Genomic DNA, 18,646 nt, shown 5'->3' with positions numbered 1-18,646 from the left:
TAAGTGTTAAAATGATTCAGAGGTAAGAACACACACACACACTCATTCTCCCTCCCTCCCTCCCTCCCTCCCTCCCTCCCTCCCTCCCTCCGTCACCCCTCTCTCTCACTCGAGTGTACACACACACACACAAATACACACACTTTAGAAAATAAGAGGATGAAAATAGTAGAAGAAGGAACTGTCCCCGGAATAAGCCTTTGGATTCTAAACTTTAATGAAGTATTAAGTAATTTCACTGCTGCATTTTCTAAAGTTGAGCAGCAGCCTTGGGGCTGCACTTGCATGTGGTACTGGAGAAGTTTATGAGAGTGGTCAAGTAAGTGTTCTTTGTATTTGATCTCAGATATTAAAGAAACAGCCACAAATCCAAATAACAACAACAACAACAACACAATAACATGACGCTGAGAAAGGTAGGGCTTTGGGAAGAGTCTTGGAGGAGACCTGTCAGAGTTGAGGGCAAGGAGCTGGAGAGCTGAGCCAGTCTCTGTCCTGAGGCCCTCACACTGCAGTGAGACGGTGGGATAGCCTTGGTTTCTCTGGACTTGTCTCTGTTGTACTGCTGTCTCACCTCTCTCTCAGTGTCTGGCTAATGCTTCCTTAGAAAGCTTCTGACATGTCTACTCAGATATGCCCATTCCTGCCTGGGAGGCCCTTAAATCGATGATTACGTCTGGATTGTTTTTCTATTTCCTTGTGCTAAGCTCAGCTCCCTACAAACCCTATACTAATTCAAAGCATTTGTTGTTGCTATTAAATGACTGGGAGATGGAGCAAAATGGGACAGTTTAGAGGCAAACTATTTGTTCAGCCACTACACATAGGCAAGAGACAGGAAAGAATGGTGGAAGTTAGTTGCTACTCTGTGTTACTTCCTGCATTTTGGCCAATCTACAGTGTTTTAAATTTACAACTAAATTTACCTAAAGCTCAAGAAAAGAGATAACAGCCATCTCATATGACCTCCACAGACTTTATGTCCCTAGCTGTTTTAACTACGGGCCTCTGAAAGAAAATGAAATCTGTGAGCTCACTAAGGGAGGTAAAAATGTAGACATGTGGAGAACACATGGTCAAGGTAAGAAAATACAAGCCTGAAACAGTGAAGAGCCTCTAATTTGCCTGGAGATAACAGTGTTTGGTAATTTGAAAAAAAAAACCCCACAAATTTGCTACATTAAAAACCTTCAAATTCATGCATCCTAAGGGAATCAGATAGGACAGCATATAAATGACCACCCAGAATGAGTATAAAGAGAGGTGCGGGCTGGAGAGATGGCTCAGTGGTTAAGGGCACCAACTGCTCTTCCAGAGGCTCTGAGTTCAATTCCCAGTAACCACATGGTGGCTCACAGCCATCTGTAATGGGATCTGATGCCCTCTTCTGTGTGTCTGAAGACAGAGTATTAATATAAATAAGATAAATCTTTAAAAAAAAAGAGAGGTGCATGGACTCACACTCCTTTACATTCATAATCAGAAGCACATGTACCACTCAGTCAACAGGAAATATTACTTTTAACCACTTGCCTTGACATTTCCAGGAAGTGTACTACACACCATGGAGTGTCCTATACACACCTATGATAGCAGCTCTTATTGCTATAGTGCCTTCCCAGCCATTTTACTATAGACTATTGGGCAAAGTACAAACCCATCCCAGCCTCCTTGGTTTTCAGTGGTCTCCTAGGAAGCCCTATGTAATAGTGCCACAGCAAGTCTTTCTGACAACTAGACAAAGGAGTAAAGTCTACTGCTAGAAAGAAGACAGAGCTCAGTCTTCAGAAAGAGGATGTAAGCACGGACTCTAGTGCCTCTGTCATGTGGAGACTGATTTCTGTCATAGTTAGCACTTTATGCTCTCCACATGAACACGTCTGTCACATGTATCACTGGCCTCATTGTCAGCAAGCACAGCAACACTGGTCTTACCTATCATTGGCTGAAGAATGTTCTCTAACACCCTCACAAGCTGCTGATAGATCTGAATGGCCAAGTCACTCAGTACTTGCCGATACTCAGCAAGGTCAAAATTGGTGAGGCAGTGTTCATTCTGGCGAGACGTGTTGTGTTTCATGAAGCCCTAGAATAAACACAATGTTAGTGGTGCACAGGAAGGCAATGTCTCTGTCTACCTCACTGTCTCCAAGGGCCTCTGTCCGCCTCACTCTGTGTCTTTCTCAGCCCTCCTACCCAGTGCCAGGGTCATCATTCTCAATGCTGTTGCCTGTGTTTTCACTCACTCCTGTATCACCCTCATCTGTTTAGCTTTGAACAACAGATGATGACCTTGGCAATCTATAGTTAAGGTTTTCAAATGGCAAAGTGGGGAAATTTAACTTAAGAAAAGAACATGTCGTATTGATAAAACAGCAGGTCTACTGCCAAACATTAAACAAGGAATTGAAAACACTCTTTAGCTCTTGGCTCTTTACATATAGTCCCATGCATATATAGTCCTATGCATACATACTACACCCAGAGGAACATGCATAAACATGATTAGACTAGTTTCTTTATGAACTTGAAAACAAAGGAACTTTATCATTTTATTCTAACTCACAGTATCTACATGATGATTTCAGTCAGATCTTAGAAAAGTCTTTCAGTAGCATTGGTTTAAAAGGCCAGCTCCCCAGAAAGGCAGCATGTCTTCTAGTCACTTTCCACTAAGCACACTGCTCACTAGCCCCACCTAATGACAGAGCAGCTTAGTGGCCAACACAGTCTAAATGCAGGGCTCATAGGATCTCCTTCATGACCTTTCTCAGGATTCTGCTCCCTCAGGCTCACCTTCTAGGTGTCCTGCTCATCTTTATATATCCTGTCATTCTGCCATGACAGTCCTTTGCTCTGCCTGCCTTTCTGACAAAAGATGGGGAGATTGGATGGGGTAGGGTCAGGCAACAGGTCTCCAAGCTGTGCAGATGCAGAGTCACAGTTCTCCTTATGTCAAGAGGTTACAGACTAAAGGATGAATCTCACTGAGCCTCATCTGTAAAATGGGTTTACTGCCAACTGCATGACATGTTGTATCAATCACATGTCAAACATATTCTGTATATTGAGTACTGTTAAACACATAGTAAGCAGCTTTCAGTTATAACCATCAGTTTGGTTTTACGTTTGGTTAAACTCTATCAAACAACAAATGAACACTTCACTACAAAGATACAGATAAGATCTTTTTTGTTTTCAAGACGGGATTTCTCTGTGTAGCTCTGACTGTCCTTGAACTCCGAGACCCAACTGTCTCTACCTTCATGCTCAGATGTATATACAATTTGTTGTTGGTTGCCTTTAAGGTTTATGTAGTTAGCATAAACAGATCCATTTCTTTAAACAATTCTATGTCCTAATCTTAAACTCTATGTAAACCACCACAACATGTTACAAAAACAATTATTTTCCCTGACTGTTGCTTGACTTGTTTTTTCACGCTTTCTTATAAACGCTAGGAAGGAAGAAGCCACATCATCGCCCAGTTCACTAGAAGACAGCAAACATCATGAAGCAGTACATTTCCTGTTTGGGGATTTAGAAACTAACATGATTCAAACATCTTTAAACTTTCCCTTTAAAAGGTCAAAGAAAGTACAACATGGTGTTTTTACCACTCAGGTTTTCTCACCTCTTCTCCACTATATTGCTTCAAACAGTGCAAAAATCGACATGTGTTAGAGAGCCAGAAGGAGACAGTTTCAAAATCGTCACCTCTTTTCTGAAAGAGAAAAAAAAATCTAAATTTGTCTTATCCTTAGGGAAAAAAGCTAGGCAGACACTGAAGACCCACTTCTTTTACAAAACTTAATAAACTATGGCACAAATAAATCAGATTTTAGTTTTATGCAATTGTCAGAAGTTTACCTCAGTCCCCTGATGTTTGCTACTGTTCTTGCCTTCAGAAAAGTATTCCCCACTAAGCCAACTTAGCTGTCTTTTGTGCAGAAAAAGGTTCAAGTCACAGCTGACCCAGACCAACCCACTTGCTTGGGATTAATGAAGGGAATCAGTAAGAGCTAAAGGCACAAAGTATATAATAATTTCTGTATTAAGGAACATGAAAAAGAGATGGACATCCTCAAATGCAATTTGGATTAAAACTCCTGGCACAACAAAATTTCTGAGCAGTGACCCAGAGATGGAAGAGTCCCAGACTGAGTAGACAGCAAAAACTGTTGGCTCTTGACCATAATGGGATGCGTGAAGGCTCAAAAGACACTGGATTGGAGAGTGTTTCTGAGAGGTCACATAGTAGACACTGCATAAGCATGAGGATCTGAGACTGGTCCCCAGCACACATGTAAAGGACAGGGTGCAGTGGCTTGTAATAATCCCTGGACTGGGGAGGCAGATATGGAAGAATTCCTGAGGTTCACTGACCAGTCGGCCTAGCCTAATCAGTGATTCCTAGGTCCTGGTGAGAAAGTCTGTTTCAAAACTCATGACAAGTAGTAATCCTGGGAAACGACATTTGAGATTATTTTCTGGCCTCTACATAAAATTGTGCTTAAGTGCATGCACATATGTGCACACATGCACACACATATATACTTCTATACATAAATGTATACATATATACACATGAAGAAAAATATTGAATATCTGTCTATGCTCTATATACATACATATACACACAGATATTTAATATTCATGTATACTATTTCCATCATCTATCTATCCATCCGTCTATCCATCCATCCATCCATCCATCCATCCATCCAGCCAGCCATCCATCCATCAACCTGCCCATATATTTATCTATCTACATACCTATCTATCTCTAGCTCTAGTCTAATGTAGCTTAGAATGGCCTCAGACTCACTGTATAGCTGATGTTAACCTTCAATTCCTCATCCTCCTCCTTCTACATCTCAAGAGTGTCTCTATACTTGGTTAAAAACAATATTATTTCTTTTCTGGTACATCAGAGAACAGCCAAGACTTATAGAACACCTGTCTTTGATCCTGGTTGTCACTTTATATAGTACAAGTATACTCAGAAGAGAATATGCTATGAGGAATGGTTAATTTCTTGTAGGATTTTTATAATAAAATTTACATCTTTAAGTACACATAAAACACATTAAAATCCATAAATTTTGGACAATATTTTTCTGAAATGACATTAAGAAAGGGATCCTAGACGATATTAAGTCCAATTTAGAATTATTTAGCCTAGAGAGGAGAACTGAGTTTGGGTCTCTATTTTGAAAAAAAAAAAAAAACCCTAGCTTTAGGGATATTGCCAGAATTAAATAAAACTTAATGATATTCTCACATGTAGACAATCACCCAATGGCTTGCATACAGGTTTGACTAAGAACTTTAAGTCTTCCATAGATGTGGATTATGTCTGGTTTTGGGAGGTGGCTCTGGCTGAGCTGGCAGAGAACATCTTTATGGATTGGAAGGCAACATTAGTCTGTTGTACAGGACAGAATCACTGACCATCTTTGGTGATGTCTAGACAAGTTGCAGCAGAGAGCCTCAGAACAGCCTAACAGAAAGCTTATAATTATACCTCACATCACCAGCGTCCTTAGCATCACCAGAAACCAACCCAAACATAGAACCCAACCGGATAAAAGCAGATAAAGATGATCACAGAGAAGACTTCATAAACAACTATATTAACACTGTTGCTTTTCATACAAGCATGATGGGCCTCTCTGCCATCACAGTAAAACACTCTTGTTACTTCTAAATACACTTTTTGAAGACTTCAAAGTGTTTAGAACTGAATAGCACCTCTCTACCAGTTAACTAGATCAAGTTTCTCAAAGTAATATTTTTATAATGAATAAACTGTATTTGTTCAAAATTATATTTGGGTCACAGAGAAAATTAGACAAGCTCAATTATTTTCAGTTTTCTATTTGTTAGATAAAACAATCTGTGAGCTAAAACTGTATGGGTTCTCAATTTGCCTTAGAACAGTTACACCACTGTTAGGATTAAACTAGGGGTGCAGGACAAACACCTCAATTCAAAATGTGGGTGTGAGGTAATTCACACTAATTTAAAGCAGAATGCAAAGGGTATTATGTTGTGGTAAGCATTCTTTTAAAATCATTAATTAAAAAAATCATTAATTAAGATTCTGTGATGATTAGTCAAGTAGATAAATATATCCTGCAGTTAGGTTGAGGGAAAGGAAACATTTAAAATCTGTAAAAGTCAACTTAAGATAAACGCACAGTTTGTCTAGTATTGGTATGTCCAAAATTAAGAGATACACTTAGAAAACACTCATGAACTTTAAAAGAGGAGTCTTCGGAAACCCCACACCTTGGTAATCACTGTGGAACAGAATGACAGAGAACAGCACTTTTTGAGGTCACAGGCTTGGAGCAGAAGAGGGGCGCTAGTGTGCAATGGTGCAGTGACAGGAGGGAGGACGAGGCAGCCCACAGACAGACTGTGGTGACAGCCGCACAGCAGAGTCAGTATAGATTAACAGGTGGAAGGAGTAAGACATCAAGGTTCATGTTCTGCATATTTTACAACATTTTCTCTTTTTTCCTCTTTTGAAAATAGTTTTTTCTTCCTCACATAATATATCCTGATTATGTTTCTTCCCCCTGTTTCTTCCTAGTTCCTCCCTCCCTTCCCTCTCATCCAGATCACATTCCTTTCTGTGTCTCATAAGAAAACAAGGCTTCTAAGAGATTACAATAACATACAATGAGATTACAACAACAACAACAACAACAAGAACAACAAGAAGCTAACACATTGAAATTGGACAAAACAAAGTAACAGAAAGAAAAAAGAGCCCAGGAGCAGTCACCAGAAACAAAGGCTTATTTGGTCAAACACTCAGGAATCCCATAAAAACACTAAACTGGAAGCCATAACATATACACTAAGCACCCGATGCAGAGCGGCAGGCAGGCCGTGCACACACTGCCACCGTCTCTGTGCATTGATGTGAGTGTTGGTCATGCTGATTTAGAGGCCTTGCTTTCTGGGTCTTCTCCATCTTTACTGGCTCTCATATTCTTTCTGAATCCTCTTCTGCAGGGTTCCCTGAGCCCTGACAGAGGAGATTTTATAATAAAAATGTAAAAGCCCATTTAGAAGCTAGAAAGTTACTAAATCTTTTTTTTTTTCTTTTTTTCGGAGCTGGGGACCGAACCCAGGGCCTTGCGCTTCCTAGGTAAGCGCTCTACCACTGAGCTAAATCCCCAGCCCTGAGAGTTACTAAATCTTTATCCTAGATGCTCTTATTATCCTGTTGAATAATCAGAAGACAAGGTGCCTGGGGCGCATCTTAATTTCTCACAGAAACACTGAGCTAAAAGTTAGATGTGGGGCTGGAGAGATGGCTCAGCAGTTAAGAGCACTGTCTGCTCTTCCAGAGGTCCAGAGTTCAATTCCCAGCAACCACATGGTGGCTCACAACCATCTGTAATGGGATCAGATGCCCTCTTCTGGTGTGTCTGAAGACAGCAATTTTGTACTCATGTACATAAAACAAACAAATCTTTTTTTAAAAAGTTAGATGTGTTTCTCTAGTGCAGTGGTTCTCAAACTTCCCAGTGCTGCAGTTCTTTAATACAATTCCTCATTGCTGTGAGTCCCAACAATAAATTATTTTTGTTGCACTTTATAACTGTAATTTTGTTACTTCTATGAGTTACCATTTAATACCTGACTGTCAGGATATCTGATATGCAACTCTCATAGGGTCAGAACCACAGGCTGAGAACCAGTGCGCTTCTAGAGTCACCAGGAGGATTACATAAGGTAAGTGGCTACTGAGTTAAGAGGCTTCTCCTCCATCCTTCCCAAGCTTCTGTATATATATTATGCTTATGTCTGATAAGCATTTCTACATTTTCACATGGAAGCAGGGGCTTTAGGTAACAAGATGGGATGAATTGGGGAATAAAGGGAACAAAAATTGAAAGAAAAAATTTAATGCTGTATTAGTCATCTTTTTATAGGAATTAGCTACACATTATTGAACTTGACATTTATCTCAACATCATCATCATATTCTACATATATGGACCACATATACGTATAGAATTGGTTTCCACAAAACACTTAAAACTCATCCATCCATCCATCATCCATCCATCCATCCATCCATCCATCCATCCATCCATCCATCCATCCATCCATCTATCTATCTATCTATCTATCTATCTATCTATCTATCTATCTATCTATCTATCTATCTATCTATCTGTTGAGCCAGGATCTCACTGTGTAGACCTGGCTGGCCTGGAATTTGCTCTGTAAGCCAGGCTAGCAACTCACAGAGGTCTTCAAGATATGTACCACGAAGCCTATCTTTGGCTGAACATTTTAAGTTTGGTCCCAATAAAACCTAAAGCAGATTATTTCTGTCTGTGAAGAATTACTTTGCTATATAATTAAATGCAATAATATCAAATTCATTTTGATTACTGTCTAATCTGAACCTATTCTGAAAGAAGGCATAATGACCGTGTTATGTTTATGACAGGTCTCCAGCAGTGAGAGGTTGTGGAATCCTTAGGAGAAGAAGGCTTAGCTGGAGGAAAGGGAACAGAACTTAAGCACTGTAGTCCAGCCCCATTTTGAGTTAGTCTTTGCCTACTCTCCTCTGTAATGGGCTCATACCTTTTGAGGCTCTGAGCCCTCAAAATTATCCTCCTCCTTCAAGAGCTTCTGCCAGGTATTTGGTCACAGTGCCGGGAAAGCAGCTAACATAGAAGGTATAGAGACTGTTTCCTACAATAGGAGCTCGTAAGTAACACTGAAAGGGTGAAAGGGTTTACAATAGCAACTGTACCAAGTCTAAGGAAGAAACAGTAGGACAAGAACAGTAGAAAAAGAATAGACTGTTGCTAACAACCGTGAGGACTCCAGAATGCAGAACTGACCTTCAGGACTTTTTTGATGCTGTTAATTGTTGATGTCAGCAATGATCTTACTTTCTGATCATCGTTCAGGTAGTCGGCATGTCGCACACACATAAACAAGATATATGCCGGTAACCCTGGAATCAGATTGACAGCCACACCACGTGGCTTTAGTTCTGAATAAAGAAAAAAGGAAAAACAAAATTATGTAACCCTGAAAGTCTTTGTAAGGCATGTTTGTGAGAGATGAAAGCACAGTTGTGTAAGAGCTCAATCATTCAGAGCAAGTTAGTATTTTAACAGCTCATTAGGGAAATTATTGACTATGGGTGCATATCTACATAAAACTTATGTATCCTGCCCTGACTTTTCCCTTGAAGTCCAGTCTTGTTTGTGAACTGTCTTCCTGATGTCTCTGCTCAGGCATGTCAAGCCAAGCCTCCCCCAAGTCGAGTTCTCCATTCCCCAGGGCATCTGTTCTACTAATGGACCCTCCACCTTCAGTTTCTCAGGTCATAAACCTCATCACTTTAAAATTCCTTACTTTTCTCATACCATGCACCCAGCTTATCATCCTGCTACTGTCTCCTGCAAAATACCACCAGAATCTAGCTGCTTCTACTTCTACTCCCCAGTTTAGAACATTATCACTTCTTAGGCTGCAAGATAGCTTCCTAACTGGTTTCTTAGATTCACCTCCTAGTCCCAGATAATAATAATTATTATAGCTTCTTGCTTAAGAAAATGCACATTAGATTATGCCAATTTTGTTCTGAGAATTCTCCAAAGAGCTTCTTCACTCACTCATAAGATTCCAAAACTGAACTGTGCTCTACACCATCTCGCCTACTCTTCCTCAGGCTCAGCTCACTTTGCCCCAAACAACTCTCCTTGTTGACTGCTGAATACGCTATAGCTCCCCCAGGGCCCAGTCCTTACACCTTTCTGCCTCTAACGTTCTTTCTTTAGACGTAAGCACAGCTTGTTTCTATTCTCTTTGGCCACTCTGCACAGTACATCCCATTAAGGAGTGTTTCCAGACAACTTTATATAAACTACACCCTTCTTTACTCCCCATCCTTTTTATCCTTTAATCCACCAGCCCCTGAAACCTTTTTGCTAGGTGATGATCATGTTGAAACCGAAGCACTCTGAAGCTATTTATAGTACTGAGCTGAGAGCCATGAAGCTGAGGAAGGTTAAATTAGGTGTAATTATCAGTCCTGTTGCTGTCACCCTGGTAGCTGGGAGGAGAGAAAGGCGAAGGCTGAAGGCTTTAGCTCACTACTACTTAGGGGCTCATGAACGGGCTCCTGACTTTACTCCCTGAACATTCTTCTCAGAGGCTCACAGTCAAGGCCTTGGGACCCCCTGAAATGCCTCTTCTGCTTCCTTTTCAATTATCCCATCCTTTCCATACTCTGCTAGAGTTTTTTCCTTGATTAATTTCTCTTTCATATTATTGAAGTGTTTCCTTAAACAATTAGCCATAAATATTTCTAGGGAATGAAAAGAGAAATTAAGAAAACCTAAATGGCTTACAACCGTGGCATTCAACTGTGGTTATAACTGGGAATCCTCAAGACATTTCCAGAATAGCATTAGACCTGGCCCAAGCTCTTTTCCCTGAAAACTTCAACTTATTTCATTTGGGGTAGGTAGGGGTTTATCAGCAATTTTTAAAGAGCTTCCTGAGTGGGCTGAAGATGTGGCTCAGATCTGTCTACTACTCATGAGGCCCTTGGTTTGCTCCCTGACCCCCTCAAAACACATAGTGGTCTTAGTGGAAGTAACATAGGCCTTAGCATGTGGGAGGTAGAGAGCATGTGGTTTGGTTACATATCATGTTCTAAGCTGGCATGGGCTATGCATGACATTTTATCTCAAAAACCAAATCAAAACAAAATTTTCTGAGTGATCTTAACATGAAACCAGAGCTGATCAACTTGGTTTCAAAGGAACCTTACAGATGGATCCTAGACACATGTTGTCCCACGCTGATAACAGACACTCAGTAAGGACTCTACCACAGCACTATAATGCAGTGTAAAACGATGACTCATAGACTTCACAGCTGGGCTCCTGCCTACAGCCTTCAATGCTGAGAAAGCTGAAGCTGGATGGTAGCTCCCAGGACGTATGACAAGCCTGGACAACATGACAGGATCACTGTCTCAAAAGAAGTGTTAGAACTTACTTTTGTGAATATTCATTAGTTTTGTGTATGCAGTGTGGAAGCCTGTGACACAGTGTGTTTGTAGAAGCCAAAGGACAACAGCAGGACTTTGTTTTCTCCTTTCATACTAGGGACCCCTGGAACTGAACTCAGATCATCAGGCTTAACACAAGCACCATCTTGTCAGTCAAGAACGTAATTTAAAAAGCATAAAATCAGACTTCAGAGACAGCCTTCCCAGCTGAAGGGAGCCCCACCCAGGAGGAGGGCACTTGCCTAGAATCAGGTTCTTAACAAGCTTCTGTTCGTCCTCCCGCTTGTACTCCAGCATCCCTTGGAAATCCTTTTCTTTCCGGGGAATGTTGACCGGCCGGATAGGCTCATCGATGATCTGTCCTGGGGATATGTTCTCCATCTGCCCCACTTCAGGAGAAACAAAAAAGGGGAGAAAAGTCTGTCAGGTAGAAAAGCTGAGAGGGCTCTATGCTCTCATAAAGTAAGTGGACTCTGTAAGAACTGAAGCTCCTCATCTCTGCCCACCCCCCTTAAGATGTTTTATTCTTCTTTGCCAATTTGTATCCCCTTGATCTCTTTTTGTTTCTTATTGTTCTAGCTAGCACTTCGAGTACTGTATTGAATAGATATGGGGAGAGTGGGCATCCTTGTCCCTGATTTTACTGGGATTCCTTCAAGTATCTCTCCAATTAATTTGATATTGGCTGTTGGTTTGCAGTGAATTGTTTTATTGTGTTTAGGTCTGGGCCTTGAATTCCTGATCTCTCCAATATTTTTAATATGAAGGACGGTTGTATTTTGTCAAATGCTTTTTCTGCATCTAAGGAGATGATCATATGATTTTTTTCCTTTGAGTTTGTTTATATGGTGGGTTATGTTAATGGATTTTCATATATTGAACCACCCTTGTATCCCTGGGATGAAGCCTACTTGATTGTAGTGAATGATGTTTTTGATGTGTTCTTGGATTCTGTTTGCAATAATTTTATTGAGTATTTTTGCATCGATATTCGTGAGACTGGTCTGAAGTTCTCTTTTTGGTAGGGTCCTTGTGTGGTTTAGGTGTCTGAGTAATTGTGGCTTCTTAGAATGAATTAGATAGTGTTTCTTCTGTTTCTATTTTATGGAACAGTTTGAGAAATATTGGTATCAGGTCTTCTTTGAAGGTCTGGTAGAATTCTGAACTAAGTCCACCTGGCCCTGGGCATTTTTGGTTGGGAGGTTTTTAATGACTTCTGTTTCCTTATGGAGTATTGATAAATGGGACCTCACGACATTGCACAGCTTCTGTAACGCAAGGATATAGTCAATAAAACAAATCGGCATCCTACAGACTGGGAAAAACATCTTCACTAACCCCACATCTGATAGAGGGCTAATATCTAAAATATATAAAGAACTCAAGAAGCTGACCACCAAAAAATCAAACAACTGAACAAAAAAATATGGGGCACAGAACTAAACCTTGAACTCACAACAGAGGAATCTCGAATGGCTGAGAAACACCTAAAGAAATGTCCAAAGTCCTTAGAGATCAGAGAAATGCCAATCAAAATGACCTTGAGACTCCACCTTACTCCACCATTCAGCCAGAATGGCTAAGATCAAAACCTCGACAATACATGTTGGCGAGGATGTGGAGAAAGAGGAACACTCCTCCATTGCTGGTGGGATTGCAAGCTGGTACAACCACTCTGGAAATCCATGTGGAGGTTCCTCAGAAAATTGGAAGTAGACCTATCTAAAGACCCAGAAATATCACTCTTGGGAATATACCCAAAAGATGCCCCACCATGCCTCAGGGGCATGTGTTCCACTATGTTCATAGCAGTCTTATTTGTGATAGTCAGAAGCTGGAAACAACCCAGATGTCTCATGACAGAAGAATGGATACAGAAAATGCAATTCACTACACAATGGAATACAACTCCACTATTAAGAATGAGAATATCCGGCTGGGGATTTAGCTCAGTGGTAGAGCGCTTACCTAGGAAGCGCAAGGCCCTGGGTTCGGTCCCCAGCTCCGAAAAAAAGAACCAAAAAAAAAAAAAAAAAAAGAATGAGAATATCCTGGGTTTTGCAGGCAAATGGATAGAACTAGAAAATATCACCCTAAGTGAGGTAACTCAGACTCAAAAGGATATGCATGGTATGTTCTCACTAGTAAGTGGATATTAGGAAAAAATCAACAAAACCCAAAAACAAACAAACGAACAAGTATAGAAACACAGTTCAGTTCACAGAACTCTAAAAGGTCAACAAACTGAAGAACCTAAGTGAGGACACCTCAGTTCTACTTGGGAGGGAGAAGAGAGCAACCACAAGGTGGGAGGGAGGGAGAGATGGGGGATGGAAAGGGAATGGGTGTGGGGGGAACATAATCTGGTATTGGATTGGGGAAAAAGGACTGAAGCCCTGAGGGATACCAGAAAGAATGGAAACAGGGGACCTCAGGAGGCAGGAGGTTGGGAGGACCCCCCAGAATGTACCAGAGACCTAGGAGGTGAGAGACTCAAAGGGGAGGACCCTAGATGAAATGCCCTACAGTGGGGAGAGGAAACTTGTTGAGCCCACTTCCAGCAGAAAGACAGGTCATCAAGTGAGGGTTGGGGTTGCCATCCCACAGTCAAAGCTCTGACCTATAATTCTTCCTGTCTGAAAGAAATTCAGGGATGGAAATGGAGAAGAGCCTGAGGAATCCAGTGACAGACTGAAAGTGGGACTGAGCTCAAGGGGAGGTCCCAAGACCTGACCCTATTACTGAGTCTATGGAGCGCTCACAAAAAGGGACCTATCATGACTGCCCTCCGAAAGACACAACAAGCAGCTGAAAGAGTCAGATGCAGATATGTGCACCCAAACAATGAACAGAAGCTGCTGACTCCTCTGGTTGAATTAGAGAAAAGCTGGAGGAAGCTGAGGAGGAGGGCAACCCTGTAGGTAGACCAGCAGCCTCAATTAACCCAGACCCCTGAGATCACTCAGACACTGGATCACCAACCAGGCAGCATACACCAGCTGAGATGAGGCCCCCAACACACATACAGAAGAGGACTCTCGGGTCTGGGATCAGTCAGAGAAGATGCACCTAACCCTCAAGAGACTGGAGGGAGTGGGGTGGGTAGGTGGGAGGGAGGGGAGGAGGTGTGGGATGTGGAACAGTCGGGAGGGCAGACTGGGAGGGGAATAAAATCTGGAGTGTTAAAATTGATGATGATGATGATGATGTTTTTTGTTCAAACTGGGTAAATAGCAACATTAAAAGGTAACTTTGCTCTGACAACCACAGAGCCTGATACACAGGTAGTAACATCAAAAAGCTACCTAAAAACTGGCAAGGGCGCTTCCTGGTTGCTGCCGCTGCGCAGAGCTCGTAGGCAGCAGGCAGCACCCCACGAGCAAATTTGAGCCTCGGAACCACAGGTAAGACCAACTTTTCTGCTGCAAGAGACCTGCCTGGTGAACTCAGGACACACAGAGGCAAAATTCCTCTAGGACCGGGCACTTCCTGTGTTTACCGGGAGTCCCAAACCCACGGATCCCGGCCGGCAGCAGTTCTCTGCTCCCAAACCCCGTGGGAGAGAGACTTCACCGCCTGGTCAGGTGGGCACTCCTGAGGCTGCAGAGCAGAAGAGACCACCAACACTGCCCATCCCTGCCCACATCCCTGGCCCAAGAGGAAACTGTATGCGGCCTCTGGGTTCCCCAGGGGGAGGGCCCAGGAGCGGCAGGACCCCTGCACCTGGGACACCACCGGAACCTGAAGGGACAGACCGGATAAACAGTTCTCTGCACCCAAATCCCGTGGGAGGGAGAGCTAAACCTACAGAGAGGCAGACACACCTGGGAAACCAGAAGAGACTGCACTCTGCACACATCTCTGACGACAGAGGAAAATACCAAACTCCATCTGGAACCCTGGTGCACGGAGGCTCCCGGAAACGGCGGTGCAGATCTTCCTGGTTGCTGCCGCCGCAGAGAGTTCGTAGGCAGCACCCCACGAGCAAACTTGAGCCTCGGGACGACAGGTAAGGCCAACTTTTCTGCTGCAAGTGACCTGCCTGGTGAACTCAAGACACAGGCCCACAGGAACAGCTGAAGGCCTGTAGACAGGAAAAACTACACGCCCGAAAGCAGAACACTCTGTCCCCATAACTGGCTGAAAGAAAACAGGAAAACAGGTCTACAGCACTCCTGACACACAGGCTTATAGGACAGTCTAGCCACTGTCAGAAATAGCAGAACAAAGTAACACTAGAGATAATCTGATGGCGAGAGGCAAGCGCAGGAACCCAAGCAACACAAACCAAGACTACATGGCATCATCGGAGCCCAATTCTCTCACCAAAGCAAACACAGAATATCCAAACACACCAGAAAAGCAAGATCTAGTTTCAAAATCATATTTGATCAGGATGCTGGAGGACTTCAAGAAAGACGTGAAGAACTCCCTTAGAGAACAAGTAGAAGCCTACAGAGAGGAATCGCAAAAATCCCTGAAAGAATTCCAGGAAATCATAAATAAACAAATAGAAGCCCATAGAGAGGAGTCACAAAAATCCCTGAAAGAATTCCAGGAAAACACAATCAAACAGTTGAAGGAATTAAAAATGGAAATAGAAGCAATCAAGAAAGAACACATGGAAACAACCCTGGATATAGAAAACCAAAAGAAGAGACAAGGAGCTGTACATACGAGCTTCACCAACAGAATACAAGAGACGGAAGAGAGAATCTCAGGAGCAGAAGATTCCATAGAAATCATTGACTCAACTGTCAAAGGTAATGTAAAGCAGAAAAAGCTACTGGTCCAAAACATACAGGAAATCCAGGACTCAATGAGAAGATCAAACCTAAGGATAATAGGTATAGAAGAGAGTGAAGACTCCCAGCTCAAAGGACCAGTAAATATCTTCAACAAAATCATAGAAGAAAACTTCCCTAACCTAAAAAAAGAGATACCCATAGGCATACAAGAAGCCTACAGAACTCCAAATAGATTGGACCAGAAAAGAAACACCTCCCGTCACATAATAGTCAAAACACCAAACGCACAAAATAAAGAAAGAATATTAAAAGCAGTAAGGGAAAAAGGTCAAGTAACATATAAAGGCAGACCTATCAGAATTACACCAGACTTTTCGCCAGAAACTATGAAAGCCAGAAGATCCTGGACAGATGTCATACAGACCCTAAGAGAACACAAATGCCAGCCCAGGTTACTGTATCCTGCAAAACTCTCAATTAATATAGATGGAGAAACCAAGATATTCCATGACAAAACCAAATTTACACAATATCTTTCTACAAATCCAGCACTAAAAGGATAATAAATGGTAAAGCCCAACATAAGGAGGCAAGCTATACCCTAGAAGAAGCAAGAAACTAATCGTCTTGGCAACAAAACAAAGAGAATGAAAGCACACAAACATAACCTCACATCCAAATATGAATATAACGGGAAGCAATAATCACTATTCCTTAATATCTCTCAACATCAATGGCCTCAACTCCCCAATAAAAAGACATAGATTAACAAACTGGATACACAACGAGGACCCTGCATTCTGCTGCCTACAGGAAACACACCTCAGAGACAAAGACAGACACTACCTCAGAGTGAAAGGCTGGAAAACAACTTTCCAAGCAAATGGTCAGAAGAAGCAAGCTGGAGTAGCCATTCTAATATCGAATAAAATCAACTTTCAACTAAAATTCATCAAAAAAGATAAGGAAGGACACTTCATATTCATCAAAGGAAAAATCCACCAAGATGAACTCTCAATCCTAAATATCTATGCCCCAAATACAAGGGCACCTACATATGTAAAAGAAACCTTACTAAAGCTCAAAACACACATTGCACCTCACACAATAATAGTAGGAGACTTCAACACCCCACTCTCATCAATGGACAGATCATGGAAACAGAAATTAAACAGGCGTAGACAGACTAAGAGAAGTCATGAGCCAAATGGACTTAACAGATATTTATTGAACATTCTACCCTAAAGCAAAAGGATATACCTTCTTCTCAGCTCCTCATGGTACTTTCTCCAAAACTGACCATATAATTGGTCAAAAACCGGGCCTCAACAGGTACAGAAAGATAGAAATAATCCCGTGCGTGCTATCGGACCACCACGGCCTAAAACTGGTCTTCAATAACAATAAGGGAAGAATGCCCACATATATGTGGGAATTGAACAATGCTCTACTCAATGATAACCTGGTCAAGGAAGAAATAAAGAAATAAATTAAAGACTTTTTAGAATTTAATGAAAATGAAGGTACAACATACCCAAACTTATGGGACACAATGAAAGCTGTGCTAAGAGGAAAACTCATAGCGCTGAGTGCCTGCAGAAAGAAACAGGAAAGAGCATATGTCAGCAGCTTGACAGCACACCTAAAATCTCTAGAACAAAAAGAAGCAAACACACCAAGGAGGAGTGGAAGGCAGGAAATAATCAAACTCAGAGCTGAAATCAACCAAGTAGAAACAAAAAGGACCATAGAAAGAATCAACAGAACCAAAAGTTGGTTTTTTGAGAAAATCAACAAGATAGATAAACCCTTAGCCAGACTAATGAGAGGACACAGAGAGTGTATCCAAATTAACAAAATCAGAAATGAAAAGGGAGACATAACAACAGATTCAGAGGAAATTCAAAAAATCATCAGATCTTACTACAAAAGCCTATATTCAACAAAACTTGAAAATCTGCAGGAAATGGACAATTTCCTAGACAGATACCAGGTACTGAAGTTAAATCAGGAACAGATAAACCAGTTAAACAACCCCATAACTCCTAAGGAAATAGAAGCAGTCATTAAAGGTCTCCCAGCCAAAAAGAGCCCAGGTCCAGACGGGTTTAGTGCAGAATTCTACCAGACCTTCATAGAAGACATCATACCAATATTATCCAAACTATTTCACAAAATTGAAACAGATGGATCACTCCCGAATTCCTTCTACGAAGCCACAATTACTCTTATACCTAAACCACACAAAGACCCAACAAAGAAAGAGAACTTCAGACCAATTTCCCTTATGAATATTGACGCAAAAATACTCAATAAAATTCTGGCAAACCGAATACAAGAGCACATCAAAACAATCATCCACCATGATCAAGTAGGCTTCATCCCAGGCATGCAGGGATGGTTTAATACACGGAAAACCATCAACGTGATCCATTATATAAACAAACTGAAAGAACAAAAGCACATGATCATTTCATTAGATGCTGAGAAAGCATTTGACAAAATTCAACACCCCTTCATGATAAAAGTCCTGGAAAGAATAGGAATTCAAGGCCCATACCTAAACATAGTAAAAGCCATATACAGCAAACCAGTTGCTAACATTAAACTAAATGGGGAGAAACTTGAAGCAATCCCACTAAAATCAGGGACTAGACAAGGCTGCCCTCTATCCCTACTTATTCAATATAGTTCTTGAAGTTCTAGCCAGAGCAATCAGACAACAAAAGGAGGTCAAGGGGATACAGATCGGAAAAGAAGAAGTCAAAATATCACTATTTGCAGATGATATGATAGTATATTTAAGTGATCCCAAAAGTTCCACCAG

General features: G+C 41.5%; 1 protein-coding gene across 8 annotated transcripts in view; it reads right to left on the bottom strand.

Moving 5' to 3' along the window:
• Myo5a (myosin VA) overlaps window positions 1-18,646 on the bottom strand; it is a 167,654-nt gene that overhangs the window by 10,835 nt on the left and 138,173 nt on the right. For all 8 annotated transcript variants that reach the window (XR_015626373.1, XR_015626374.1, XM_087560520.1 and 5 more), the window contains 4 exon segments: window positions 11,314-11,460; window positions 8,883-9,037; window positions 3,635-3,724; window positions 1,936-2,086 (listed from right to left, as the gene is read on the bottom strand). Coding sequence is in view for 6 of the 8 variants with exons in the window: in XM_087560520.1 (XP_087416646.1) it covers window positions 1,936-2,086; window positions 3,635-3,724; window positions 8,883-9,037; window positions 11,314-11,460 (543 nt within the window). In the remaining 2 variants the exon portion in view is untranslated.

The sequence above is a fragment of the Rattus norvegicus genome, chromosome 8, assembly GCF_021556685.1.
Source record: "Rattus norvegicus strain SHRSP/BbbUtx chromosome 8, alternate assembly SHRSP_T2T, whole genome shotgun sequence".
In the NCBI taxonomy this organism is placed as follows: Eukaryota; Metazoa; Chordata; class Mammalia; order Rodentia; family Muridae; genus Rattus; species Rattus norvegicus.
Note: the sequence above shows the minus strand (reverse complement) of the source record. Positions and strands in the feature narration are given on the sequence as shown.